The 14,921-nt window shown below is 39.2% G+C and overlaps 1 protein-coding gene across 1 annotated transcript; it reads right to left on the reverse strand.

Moving 5' to 3' along the window:
• Nucleotides 1–1,846: 1,846 nt before the first annotated feature.
• LOC134876737 (guanine nucleotide-binding protein G(i) subunit alpha-1) lies at nucleotides 1,847–12,774 on the reverse strand. Its single transcript, XM_063901840.1, has 9 exons — nucleotides 12,283–12,774; nucleotides 9,288–9,330; nucleotides 8,498–8,639; nucleotides 5,802–5,959; nucleotides 5,539–5,667; nucleotides 4,745–4,874; nucleotides 4,479–4,632; nucleotides 3,026–3,218; nucleotides 1,847–2,936 (listed from the first exon to the last, which is right to left on the reverse strand). The coding sequence occupies exons 1-8, from the start codon at nucleotides 12,398–12,400 to the stop codon at nucleotides 3,028–3,030; spliced, it is 1,065 nt and encodes a 354-aa protein (XP_063757910.1). The 5' UTR covers nucleotides 12,401–12,774; the 3' UTR covers nucleotides 1,847–2,936; nucleotides 3,026–3,027.
• Between the last annotated feature and the right edge of the window lie 2,147 nt (nucleotides 12,775–14,921).

Genomic DNA, 14,921 nt, shown 5'->3' on the forward strand with positions numbered 1-14,921 from the left:
ATGACTTCTCTCAACACATAGCTGAAAAATTCCATCTCTTCTAGTCTCAGATGTTAACCCTTTCAAGTGTCAAGCATGGAGCCTATTCATCTAGAGATCAAATAAAGGAGCTGGTTAATAAACAGTTTTCAAAGAGCTGATTTAGACTAGATATATGTTTTGGAGATGATTCCTTTTGCTTTGACTCCCTGGTCTGCAGCAGTCTGCCTCGATGTTTGATCACAATCATTAACATCATCTTCACTTCTTTTTCCTCAACTACACCTTGGTTTTGAAGACGCTTCATATCCATACTCTTTGATCTCCCTGGAAAAGCTTTAGGGATTAATTTAATGACTCTGCAGTTAGCTTTTAAATCACACAATGCCTCCCAAAATAGTGTCCCCTCAGCTAATGCCTAATCATTGTGCTTGAGCAGTGATGGCTTAGCTAAATTTGTGAGACAGCACTCAACCTTGACACTGCTTTGACCCATTCGTAGTCCGCTAGTTGCCATAATCTCAGTGTTTATAAATTATATAAAATTAAAAAAATGGCTGGAAAAGGACAGTTGTTCTGATAATCCTCACACTATCTCAAAACGAATTCCTGTAACGGGTGATCGGCTCATGAATACTGGAAAGGATTGTGGGCCACATTTTTTGCTTTAAATCACTACAGCTTGGAAGAAAATCCCTCTCATTCTAGTTCAGGATTAATTAGTTCTTCTAATCTTGGGGCAGTTTCCAATGAGATTTCATATAAAAGACCAATACATCTTTGTCAGGAACAATCTGTGCTAATTACATTAAAACTGGCGATTAGATTTTCCTCAGTTGTCTCCTTTATGAGCATCTAGCAGCCATCAGGCCTCCTCATAACATGCAGTAACACACGGTGACCGCTAGATGGAACTATATACTGTTGAACCCAATGATGGCCTTAAATCCTACTCAGTTTTAGTTCATTTAAGGATATGTCTTTATATCCTATATATGTTCAACCTTCGCTGTGCGGTTTATTTTATGTGCGTTTTTAGACTGTTTTATGACAGTCATCTGCTGAAGGAGGAACATTTCTCTGTGCTTACCTTGAATTGGAGTTCATGACTTGGAGGACACAAACACTAACAAATGCGCTTTCCAGTAAAGAGTCATCTTATTATCGGATGTTGAACCTTTTGGTCTTTTTAACAGATTCTTAAGTTGGCACATACTATCTTTTCCCTAAAAACGAATAAGTCGTTAATTTAAATTATTTGTCCAAATAGCATATCAAACATAATTACTAATCAGAGCAGAGTACTTTGGTTTGTCTTTAAACTGGTCTAGAGGGGACCTTTAGGATAAGTCTACTTGTCCATACTAGAAATATGCATACATTTGCTCCATTCAAAAACCCTTAAGCCAAGCTGCTTTCTGTACTTCTGGAATTCAACTGTGATAATTAGTGTCTTCTGAATCTGAGAAGGGGAATCTCAACTTGTTCAAAAATCAAAAGCATGTCTTTTAAACTTGTGTAGTTTAATGTTTTTAATGTGTTAGCCTTCTGCTCTATCATAATACTTGTGTTATTTTTCACTTATAATTATGAAGATAAGAGACCAAAATCAAAATCAAATATAAACAGTGGGTAACTTGTTGTACTGTTTAGACTGCAACTAAATAACCAGGCAAGAATTTTGAGAAAATGCACAATACAATTGATACAAACCTCTGCAAATGCTGATATTGGAAAGGCTCTAGTGGATGTTGGCCGTATTTATGCATTCATTGGCATGTAATTGATTAACACAATCTTAAAATCAACACCAGTCAAATGCTTGCTGAGAAAAAAACGGATGCACACAAAAAAGACAGGAGGGATGTTTGTTTGTTGCATAAGTTGCCTTGGTTTTACCACAGCAGCTCTTTTATTAGCAAAATCATGGAGATTAGTCCACTAATGTGCCCATCCAATGGAAACAGAGGGTTGGGGGTCTAGGGGGGATATGTAACTTGAGACCATCACACATCAGGATCAATAACAGTGCACCGAGCCACGTGTCCGTCTGTCTGCGCACTGAGCACAGATCTACATATGGTCCTACTGTCTGCTACAAGGCCGCCATTGGCATCCTCTTTTCAAAGCTTCTCTTTGCTTCGTGATTCAATCGGGAATGTTACAGTTTGTACCGGCGCACCAACAACGTGCACTAGTAGGAGATCAGAGTAGCTTCTTTTTGGTCGCTTAGAAAAATACAACTTTGAAAGAGGATGGCAAGTAGAGGAATAAAGTCCCTTTGTTTTTATATTGTGCACACATTCACACAATCAATCACTCACGCAGGCTTTTGGCCTCAATCAGAATGAAGCTCCCACTCGCAGCACACATGCTAACCACACATCCGAAAGGTTTACACACACTCTCACAGTATGTCTGAGTCAGAGTGAATTGGTCTACAGAGTGACTTGGTCTTGCTTGGTTTGTCCAAGGAGGCAAAAAATGATGCGACGATGAAGTAATGAGAAAAAAAAAAGATATAATATTGACGCGGGGGTGAAGGGGCTGCTTGGAAAGAGTTCAATGATAACATCTACATAAGCCTAACATCTATCTAAACAAAAAGAAAACACTGCAACTAAGGCATGCAAGGCACAAGGACCTACAAACAAAAGGCAAAAAGTGTTCATTCATGGACAAAAAAAAATGTCAAGGCCCCCCTTTTTATATAAAAATTTAAAATAATGATAATAAGGTAAAACAAGCACATTTTAAAAACTGTGAAAAATCCCCGGCCATAGACAGTTATACAAATATTTTACACAAAATGTTTTCTACACACCGTCTTTAAAACTTTTAGAGATGAACATAAGTTAATAAGAGGTTAAAAGCGACATTCTCAGCAGGGTCCATGAAGTTCCCTCCAGTCAGAATCCCCTTGAATAAGTCACTCGCTAAGCCGGCCGCCACGCTGCCTGAACACAAATAAGTAAACAAAGAAAGTGTGATTAGGAGAAAAATGTGACGGACCCCACATGAATAACGTTGTAGCTGCAGGCGTTACCTTTAGAAAAGGCCACAGTCCTTCAGGTTGTTCTTGATGATGACATCAGTGACGGCATCAAACACAAACTGCACGTTCTTGGTGTCGGTGGCACAGGTGAAGTGGGTGTAAATCTCCTTGGTGTCCTTTCTCTTGTTCAGGTCCTCAAACTGACACTGGATGTAAGCGGCTGCCTCCTCATAGGTGTTGGAGCCTGAAGGCGGATAAAGACAATTAGGAGATAAAAAGAGAAATGATGATTATCAAATCAAATTCTAGATCTGAAAAGAAATGTTCCCTAGAAACCACAAGTTTTAATGAATGACTATTCTGTTAGCTCAGGCTTTCAATTTAAGGCTCTGGCTTCAATACTGTAGTTTTCACTATTTTCCACTAGATTGGGCCATTTTCTCATGTTTGACATTAGGGTGAGTACATGCTGTTTTCTTGGTTTCCACTAGGGGCATTGCTGCTGTATCGTGAGTTTGATCAAAAGCTATGTTGTTTTTGAAGTTTAGATAAGCTATTGGGTTTCTTGAAATTATATTAAAATAATAAGAAAACGTGGCATTATGACAAAAAAAAAAACTGGTCTTTTAATGTCCAAAAATGACCATTTGGATTAATGACGTTTGAGAGCTGGTTTCAAGTAAAATGCATATATCTTTTTTTTTTTTTTGTGAGGCACAAAGTTTAACTGACTGGTTGATTGGCAGTTCCACCTGTAGCCTCACTGACACATCTACGTTTCATCTGGATATTGGAAAAATGTTCTGCATTTAAAAACTGAACTCTTAAACTGAAGCACATGGTGAGCCATCAACCTCCTAGCTTAAAAAGAAAACATTGTTCCCAACAGTTTTTACTAGGGTTAAACCAGGTAGACTCTGAATACAGAGACCGAATCCTCTAATCAAACTTTTATTTTGCTTTGGTTTTGGATACATCTGTGAAATCTAAATATCAGTACTCATTGGTGAATCTGACAAAAACACATTGTCTAAACATAAAGCAGCCCACACAGTTCAAGAGCAGAACAGAAAGGAGGAAAAAAGCAATAGCCTCTGTAGAGACAGCCACACCTTTGAGTGGCAACAACAGCTCAATAGTGTTTAAAAAGCAGATTAATAAAACCAAGTATTTTCTCAACCCTTTCAGGGTCTAAAAAGCAAATATAGTTTTTAAACCCCAATTTGTAGAATTATGTGTGTTTATAGTGAAAAAGGATAATATACTACATGTTGCCTTTTGAGTCAAACTCGTATAACCTCACTTAATTTCCTGAAGCCTTTAAAGGTCTTGACTGACATTTTTATGATTTAAGGACCTGCAGACCAACTCACTTAGAAACTCAATGCTGCCACTGAAATCTTAAAGACTGTTCTTGGCTGGACTTATTGATGCGACTAACACACAGTACCATATCTGCATGCACAAGAGACCTGCTCTGTGTGTTTGTGTGCGTGTCTCTCACCTGCATATTCTGGGTAGCAGATTGTGAGAGGGCTCTTCTTGATCTTTTCCTCAAACAGGTCTTTCTTGTTGAGGAAGAGGATGATGGAGGTGTCTGTGAACCACTTGTTGTTGCAGATGGAGTCAAACAACTTCATACTCTCATGCATTCGATTCTGCAAGAGGGGAAAGATGCACAATGGTTACCGACCAGGGAAACTGCACAAACAGAATTTAGAACAGGACAGTAAAATGTACTAGGGTGTGTAGAGGTCAGAAGGGTCTTACCATCTCCTCATCCTCAGCCAGCACCAGGTCATAGTCGCTCAGAGCCACGCAGAAGATGATGGCGGTGACTCCCTCGAAACAATGGATCCACTTCTTCCTCTCTGATCTCTGTCCACCCACATCGAACATCCTGCAGAGATCACAGATGTTAAACAAGAGCCCAGTCATATACTACTCTTCACACTTTAATAAAAATAAACCCAGCTTCCCATTCAGTCCTGATGTATTATTACCACCTTTACTGCCAAATTACACAATTGAAGACCCCATATGAAAACAATATGATCTTATTTAGATTAAAAGGGATATATATCCATCTCAGTCCTTGCTCTTTTTCACTCATTGTTTGGATATTTTTTTTATTGCTTGTTTTGTTTCAATTAAATAAAAAAGCAAATTCCCTTGTTTAATAGTTAGAACCAGCCTAAAAATCTGACTGAAGTGAAATTCTGCGAGCCATGCTGTTGCTGTAAGTGGATTTCTGTATGTGGTTTTGTCTTTGCTAGGAGCGGTTAATGTAATGAGGTATTTTGTACAAAAACTTTGAAAAAACAGCTGTGTATTTTAAACCCACTTGTCCATAGTTATGATATTTATCAGTACTGCTGACAATGAGCAGGGCAGGAACTTGAAGTCTTCATTCTTACTTAACTGATAGGTCAGATGCAATGAACAGACCTTTTTGAATCACTAAAGTCTGGGAGTCAGAGATCAGGAACCAGACTAGAAGCAAGCACCACCAGTCATGATGTTCATAGTTAAGTGGCTGGACAAACTGTGGAGGTTGAACTCACTTGAAGTGCAGGTCCTTGAAAGTGAAGTGCGTTTCCACAATACCAGTAGTTTTGACTCTGGTCCGCAGCACATCCTGCTGGGTGGGCACATAAGCACCATGGGATATCCTGTCCAAGTCATTCAGGTAGCTTTTGAGGGAGAGAAAAGAAAGTAAACGTAAATAAAACAAACAGATTTTGGCAGACTATGAGTTGAGACTGAAAGATATTCTGCCAAGTACAGTCCCACATTACTTCCTATGTGCTTCAGAGAAGCGACTCACTATGCAGCGGAATCGTTGAGCTGGTACTCTCGGGAACGGCTGAAGCAGGCCTGCACGCCTCCGTCCTTCCACAGCCGCTGGATGACTCCGGCGAGCTCGCCTGTCATGAAGCCCTCTTCTGCAGAACCGGCCAGGACGAACAGCTGCCGCGCATCATCCTAACGAAACAAAGCCCCTCCAATATAAGCCATAACCAAATATTTATTCACCAACATGTAGGGCAGCTTTGCTGGGATAGTGTTTTCAGTGCATTTCAAAAGAAAGGATTTAGGAAGCATGGTTTTGTACATTTAATGAATCATAATTAGATTTGGGATGATAAGATACAGTGGGGCAAAAAAGTATTTAGTCAGCCACCAATTGTGCAAGTTCTCCCATTTAAAAAGATGAGAGAGGCCTGTAATTTTTATCATGGGTATACCTCAACTATGAGAGACAAAATGAGAAAAAAAAAATCCAGGAAATCACATTGTAGGATTTCTAATGAATTTATTTTCAAACTATTGTGGAAAATAAGTATTTGGTCAATAACAAAAGTTCATCTCAATACTTTGTTATATACCCTTTCTTGGCAATGACAGAGGTCAAACGTTTTCTGTAAGTCTTCACAAGGTTTTCACACACTGTTGCTGGTATTTTGGCCCATTCCTCCATGCAGATCTCCTCTAAAGCAGTGATGTTTTGGGGCTGTCGCTGGGCAACACAGACTTTCAACTCCCTCCAAAGATTTTCTATGGGGTTGAGATCTGGAGACTGGCTAGGCCACTCCAGGACCTTGAAATGCTTCTTACGAAGCCACTCCTTCGTTGCCCTGGCGGTGTGTTTGGGATCATTGTCATGCTGAAAGACCCAGCCACGCTTCATCTTCAGTGCCCTTGCAGATGGAAGGAGGTTTTCACTCAAAATCTCACGATACATGGCCCCATTCATTCTTTCCTTTCCACGGATCAGTCGTCCTGGTCCCTTTGCAGAAAAACAGCCCCAAAGCATGATGTTTCCACCCCCATGCTTCACAGTAGGTATGGTGTTCTTTGGATGCAACTCTGCATTCTTTCTCCTCCAAACACGACGAGTTGAGCTTTTACCAAAAAGTTCTATTTTGGTTTCATCTGACCATATGACATTCTCCCAATCCTCTTCTGGATCATCCAAATGCCCTCTAGCAAACTTCAGACGGGCCTGGACATGTACTGGCTTAAGCAGGGGGACACGTCTGGAACTGCAGGATTTAAGTCCCTGGCGGCGTAGTGTGTTACTGATGGTAGCCTCTGTTACTTTGGTCCCAGCTCTCTGCAGGTCATTCACTAGGTCCCCCCGTGTGGTTCTGGGATTTTTGCTCACCGTTCTTGTGATCATTTTGACCCCACGGGGTGAGATCTTGCGTGGAGCCCCAGATCGAGGGAGATTAGCAGTGGTCTTGTATGTCTTCCATTTTCTAATAATTGCTCCCACAGTTGATTTCTTCACACCAAGCTGCTTACCTATTGCAGATTCAGTTTTCCCAGCCTGGTGCAGGTCTACAATTTTGTCTCTGGTCTCCTCTGACAGCTCTTTGGTCTTGGCCATAGTGGAGTTTGGAGTATGACTGTTTGAGGTTGTGGACAGGTGTCTTTTATACTGATAACGACTTCAAAAAGTTGCCATTAATACAGGTAACGAGTGGAGGACAGAGGAGCCTCTTAAAGAAGAAGTTACAGGTCTGTGAGAGCCAGAAATCTTGCTTGTTTGTAGGTGACCAAATACTTATTTTACCGAGGAATTTACCAATGAATTCATTAAAAATCCTACAATGTGATTTCCTGGATTGTTTCCCCCATTCTGTCTCTCATAGTTGAAGTGTACCTATGATGAAAATTACAGGCCTCTCTCATCTTTTTAAATGGGAAAACTTGCACAATTAGTGGCTGACTAAATACTTTTTTGCCCCACTAAGTACTTTATCAATACCAAACTAGGAAAAATGTTTTGTTGTATAGTATATTATTCCTATTTGATTGAATTTGAATGAAATAGGAGCATTTAGTTTTTTTTGACACTGAATAAGATTAAAAAAGGCCAAATTGCATCATAAACAAGTAAGTGGGCCAAAATATTAAGATTTGTAACAGCATAAAATCAAGAAGTAAAGCTTTCGGTGTAAAATTAGTCACGATGACAGAACCAGGGCAGTCACGCTGGAGCAATGACTAAGCCTCTTGTTATGCCAAAGGGAAAAAAGGAAACGTACAAAATGAAACAGAAGCCTGTTTAGCAAAACTAATAAATTAAATACCCAGAAGTCTTTGCTGTTTTTATTTTCAGGCATTGCAAATATATTCGTCCCTTATACAAAACACTAAACCCTTGAGCACAAAGTCTCTAAAAATAAACACAAACAGAAATGTTGCTGATTATTTCTGGGAAGTCCTGTGAGGTAAAGTCAGGCAGAACTTCAGTTCATGAACAGGTACTCCAAAATGTCCTATCAGCAGAACAGCAGGACCAGCAGAGTGTTTGATTGTGATATGAATATTCTACCAGCTCTATCTGACCTGCTGCAGAGGAGGAAGCGAGAGAAAAATTGCCCAGTAGGGAAGCATGACATATGACTAACATGTTGCTGCCCTCATAGCACGGAGCTATATATTTGCAGAGAAATACAAGCCTTAAAGCCCAGAGAAAAGTGGAAGTGGCAATTTTTTCTCTCCTTTTCTTACCGCTCTGGCTGGATCAGCAAAGTCGATCTTGAGGCGTCCCATGGCTCTGATGATGGCGATGATGGACTGGATGGTGTTGCTGTAGACAACGGCCTTGTACTGCTTACACTCCTCCTCTGAGTAGCCCGCTTCATGGATGATCCTGGCACACAAAAGACAGCACTTTGTATCCAAGAAGCTTTTTCATAATTATGACCCTAAAGTACATTTTTATTATCGCCTGGCAAAATTATGGATTCTGTTTTTACTTGTGAACAAGTTGTTATCGTGTTACAGATGTCTTCCTTTTGCATACATGATGTAGGAGACATTTTGAAAAAGGAAATCATATATTGAATTTACTTTGCATAACAGAACTATTCACTAGGGTTATCAAATATGCATTAAAATACAAATTCACATTGTGACAATGAATAAAAAACTAAAATAAATACAGTTTAAACATTAAATATACCTAGTAGGATTAAAGTGTGCTAATTAGTGATCGAATCCAAAGCGTTTGGTTGACTATATGAAAGGAATTTTTGAAGTGTAACAGCCATGATTGGTGTATGAAACAAAGGAAGAGGTTAAATGTGCTCCCACCGCCCAACTCTGCATTGTAGGGCAGTCTGATGCTCCCAGAGTCATACAAGGAGAGACTTCATAGATTTGATCAAAGTATTGTGGCGCACACGGATTCAAGGGCACGCACCTTTTATCCAAGGGATCTAGTATATTTTAACCAAGTATCTGAAGTCCGATTTAGCCATTACTGTTGTGTTGTTAAATGTTGACCTGCCACACTTACTTCATCTGTTTCACAATTGTACTTTTCCCAGACTCTCCAGCACCTAAAACAGAGAACACATGGCATAACATATTAAAATACATTCCATACAATGTTATTTTTTTCAGTACATCTCGAAAAACACTCCCCAAAAGTGAATTGCTGACTATGCTTATATAAAAAAAACACACTACATGCATACAGCTTGTTTTTTGCTGAAATAAGGGATCATTCTGCTTTAAGTTTGTGTTGTTTGAGAGGCCTCTCTTGTCACACTGAAAAAAAAACCCTCCACAATTAAACACTAAATACAACATTAAATAGGGGGTGGGGGGAACATTGATTAATATAAGAATCATTATATATAACATTTCTGAATTGAAAACCAAATGCATACGTTTTTTAACTACAACTTGCAACACATCAGAAGCTACACGGTCACATACGGCACTGAAGTGTGTAAGGCCAGGTTAACAGATCACAGTAATTGGATTAATCAACTGGATCCTCTGCCAATCAGATTAAACCCTTTAAACCACCCTGGCTTTGAAATCCTTGCTGCATCAGACAGCTTTCTGGAGCATCTCATATGGAGCATATGATTTAAATGAAACCTATAATGGTCATAAAAAAACTTAAATATGATGTCTTTTCAGCTTTAGAAAGGTTATAGTTAAGCTAAACAAGAATCTTGACAATGGTGCAAATCTGTGATCCATTTAAAAGATCAGAATCGTTTCGTTGATACTCTCTCCTACAGCTTCCTCTGAGATACAGGCATGTTTTCAGCTGAGCACACAACATTTTAATTACCTTTCTTCTGCAGGGACTCTCAGCTCCCCAGGGAGGAGAACTGTTCACCAGCTCATTGTCCCATATGATAAACATTCACTAAACACAAACACAGAGCTAATATTTTTGCACATCATGAAAAGCGATTTAATTACCAAAAACTCATACCTCGATGAGCTGCTTATATTAAGGGCTTGCATCATGTCAATTAATGGGAAAACTAAAACGGTTTGTCACAGAGCTAGGATGTTTGATAGATCTACATTGGAGCAGGGCATACACATTGCCTCAGGACACAAAGGTACTCCCCAGTGGAACACTGGGATTCTCCTCAGTGCTGCTTCTGTAAATGAAAATGCCGCTACAAGCACTCAAAGATCAATCTTTATCATTTAAATTTATATGTGTGCATTGCGCATCAATACATGTCTGAGGCTGTCCTCTCACTAAAAAGCACTCGTCTCATGAGTATGTCATTTGCAGATTAGTGCATTAACGCAACACCACCGTAGGGATACCTGACAGAGCGCCAGACTGCAATAAACAGACAAGGTAAAGGTGTGTATCTCTCCATCTTAATAAGAACAGCATAAAATACATCTAACAAATGTGTTTCCAATGGTAATTGCCCTAATAAACACCAAACCACAAACCAATCCCAGACATGTCATGCAGGTGCTTGTGGGAATCGTGACAGGGATAAAAACCAACCATGAACATTCAAATCAGGTGCATCTCAAATGACCCACTAACACACAGGAATAGACTGATGTGGTTGATTATTGTACAGCTTCTGTGATTGTGGTGAAATCACATGTCTGAAAACACACACATCTGTGAAGAGATTAAAAGGATGCAGAATACTGTTGCATTGTCAAAACAGCATGGGCAAGGCTAACATCCAGTTAACCTCCACTATCTGTCTCTGTAGTGTGTATATAGTTGCCACAGATAGTTATTGCCATCAGCTAGGATGCATAGGTTGCTATGCAACCTCTTGTCCGTCTTTTCCTGACTGAGTGAAACAGCAGTCCTCATAAGCTTCCAGTAACAACTAAGGGATAGTGTGGCCCTTCTCCTTGAAATAGTTGAAGATAAAACTGTGAGATGTAATTTTGATAAAGGGGTGTGATCCTCTATAAGATGAGTCATAGTCTTATCATTGATGCGTTACAGTTCAGAGATACGATTTCTTAACATATTTGCAATGAGAGTGCAAATCCGTCTAATTGACTAGCATATTCAAATGACCACTCTAATGTTTATCACTTAAACAGCCTATCCGCTAAACTTATTTTGTAAACAATTAAGAATGAAAACAAATAAGTCAAGATATCACCAAATTATAAGTTAAAGGTTATGATTGTTATAATAGGAAACATTTTACAGGCCTTCCTTCCACGTCTGAAGTTAACAGAAACATGTAAACTAGTTGAGCAGCTTAGCTGGAATGCCCCTCAAACCCACCACTAAATTGATAAATTTTCCCCATACATAAATACATGGGCGGACATTTAGTAATAACCTGTTCAAAAACATGCTAATTTAATACAGTTTCGCAGTCAATAGCATCAGAGGCAAACGGCCTAAAGTAACGTTAGTGTTTATGTGTTGAATGGCTGCGAAACAGGAAGATGGCCAGCTACTGTAGTTTAAATTGTAAAATAATGAAGTCAACATTTAACACTAACTACACTATTATATATATATTTGGACGGACAGTTGAAAAGATAAAACCTCAGACAATGTTTCAGGTTTAGCTTTCTATGGCTAACTAATCCGAGCTAGCGTCGATGCGTTAACCTAGCTAAGTGGCTAATTGCTTAGCTAAATTAGCTAACAGACTTAGGGTTGGGTTAAAGCGGCTGCTGTGGAGACAAAACTAAATCACACCATAAACTGATAAACACGAATCGAATGAGCTGATTTAATTAGTTCAAGGGGAAGATAAAAGCGAAGGTTTGCTCAAACTTTTTAGATAAATGCATCGCAACGGTGCCATTCATATCGCCCCGACATGTCTCAAACTCCACAAATTGTTAGTTTCTGTAAAGGAAACCCCGTCACGTTATTTTACTTGCTATATATAAGTTAATCGAGCTTCAATTAAAAAAAATGCTTTTTATGTGCAACAGTTTTCTTTAAGTTTGTAGCAGACGAGGGGCAGTAGGAAGTCCCTCTCCAGCATTTAGACCAAGACCCCGTCCATCCATCTTTCTCTCACCGAGCAGCAGCAGCTTCACCTCCCGGGCTGCCTTCTCTCCGTCGTCCCGCAGATTGCGGTCGATCATCTTGCTGCGCTCCTGGGCCGCCTTGTCGTCCGTGCTCAGTGTACATCCCATCTTCTTTTTTAGCTGACCTCCGAATAAATAAAAAAAAATGCAGACTAAAACACAACTTTAACTACGAGTGCAACGACATGCAAAGGCTACCGAGCTAGCATCCAGTGAGGAGGAGGGAGGAGGAGGGAGGGAGGAGGAGGCAGTGTGTGTCTCCAACACTTGAGAATCAAACACGCCCTTGCCTCGCTTTTTAAGCTCCACAGTTCAGGGCTTAAACGACTCAAATTTAAGTAATTAACCAAATCGAGGGGTTTTAGCGTTAGATGGCTCTCCTGCTTGCGTAGTTTAAGCTTCTTTGAAGTGTGGAGCACGGCGGTCAGTGTGATTCACAGAAAGAAGAAGCAGACTGCTACAAACTGTTCGCTTCCTGTTCGCTCATACCTGTAAACTGCGCATGCGTGGCAGAGCAACAAGCTTTTTTAAATGTTTAAGCTATTTACTTTTTTGAGTCTGTTGTGAGTACAGTGGACACCATCTGAGGTGGGAGAAGTAGCCTACTCGAATCTTGTACTTGAGTAACAGCAGTACCAGAGTGCAGGAATACTCTGTCACAAGTAAATGTCCTACATTCAAAATGTTACTTAAAGAAAAAGTACTCATAATGCAAATTGGCCCATTTCTGAATAATATATATCATATGTTTTTTATTATAATTATTGATGGATTCATGTGTTTATCAAAGCTGGTAAAGATGCAGCTAGTTTTAATTGCTTAGTATGCTGCAGGGTAGCTTGTTAATGTAACTCCCGGTGTAACTAAAGTCTTATTTATATTTCACGTTATTAATACAAATCTGCAAAGTAACTAAAGTTATGAAATAAATGTAGTGGAGCCAAAGTGCACTATGTACCTCTGAATTGAAGTGGTAGAATTACCAAGTAGAACAAATTGAAATACTCAAGCAAAGTACAAGTCTCCCAAATGTATACTTAAGTACAGTACTTGAGTAAATGAATGTAGTTACTTTACACCAATGGATACCATTTACTACAAGAAAAGACTAGAGAAACCAATGAAGTTCGGCATGATCAGAATCAAAATATGTATGGAAGACTATTTCTCCAATGTCTTAAAAGAAAAACAACGCTTTAAGTAATTATAATGACATACTTTGACAAAAATAATGGCAATTTCTTCAAATAATTAGTTATTTAGCGGCGCAGTTTGTAGGGACTTGGTCTATGAACCGAGGAACGCCGGTTCACATTCCAGTTGGACTGCAGTCCCCCCCACCACCACTCCCCCCTCAGTTCCTAGAACTAGGATGGGTTAAATGCAGAGGTTACATTTAGTGTGTGCTATACTGTGTACTGGACATATATGACTAAAATAAAGTTAATAGGTCAAAACATAAATGCTTTGTTGTATGTCATCATTTCGACAAAACACAAGTGACATTATTTTTACCCTGCTTAGCTTTTTCATCTTCTCTTTCTCTGGCTTACCTGGATGTCTGTTGTATAAGGACTAATTAGTAATATTAGGCCAGTGTTTTTACAACTAACAGTTGTAACTTGTTTTATTGCTGTTTTGTTAAACATTTCTGGACTGCAGACAACCAGGCGACAAGCAAATCAGCTTCAATTACATTGTGCCACATGTTTGTTTTACAACCCATGAATAGGAGTACACAGATGAACATAATACATACTTCATTCGTGCTATCAGTGCTAATTTGCATCAAAAGCCTCTGTCATGAGATGCCAATGCTGCTTAGCATGTTTGCATGTGCAGCCCAGATACATATTGTGCAAACAGAGTGTGTTGAAAGCTTAAGCTATTCTTTAAACAGAACAAATGTGTGTTATTTACACATGACTTTGAAGTCTTTCTCACCTCTTCGCTGATTTTAATGAACATTTCAGGAATGTGTTGTATCATTATGTTTATACTGAACTTTAAATGTTTCTGTCATTCTAACTATAAGAATATTTACAATAAAATAAATATTGTTTCTTCAGAACAGGGTAAACAAAAACGACAAACCACCCCCAAAAAAACATTTGAGCAAAATTGGTTCCAGAGATAGTTTCTGTGCTGGGGAAGGTCTGCTGTCCTCCGCCTGTCAGGTGATGAAAGAACAAACAAGGGTTACACCCTGTGGTTATGCTCTCTCCAGCACCACATCCAGAAATTCAAATGACCAGCAGATGATTGTGCGATTTAGTCCTAAAAGCTCTGTGGCCAGAGCACCTTAAATCTGTACAACTGAAACATTTTAAAATATGAGAACTGCCCCACATAATGTGATTGTACATGAGAAGGTTAAAATAATTCAAATGTATATCCAGAATGGTTATTTTAAGTATCTCACTTATCTCATTAGCACTCACTTGTTTGAACTTACTGTGTGATTATCCATAGTCACAAACATTTTGGATTATTAAACTTGGAATACTACAAAGTTAATCTTGTAATGATCAGAATTAGTTTGACCTATAATGAACCATCATATTCTCCATGGTTTTATGAATCAACAGCATGGCAAAGGGTTTTCATGTGGTCAAAATTCATCTCCTCA

Source organism: Eleginops maclovinus, chromosome 2, assembly GCF_036324505.1.
Source record: "Eleginops maclovinus isolate JMC-PN-2008 ecotype Puerto Natales chromosome 2, JC_Emac_rtc_rv5, whole genome shotgun sequence".
NCBI lineage: Eukaryota > Metazoa > Chordata > Actinopteri > Perciformes > Eleginopidae > Eleginops > Eleginops maclovinus.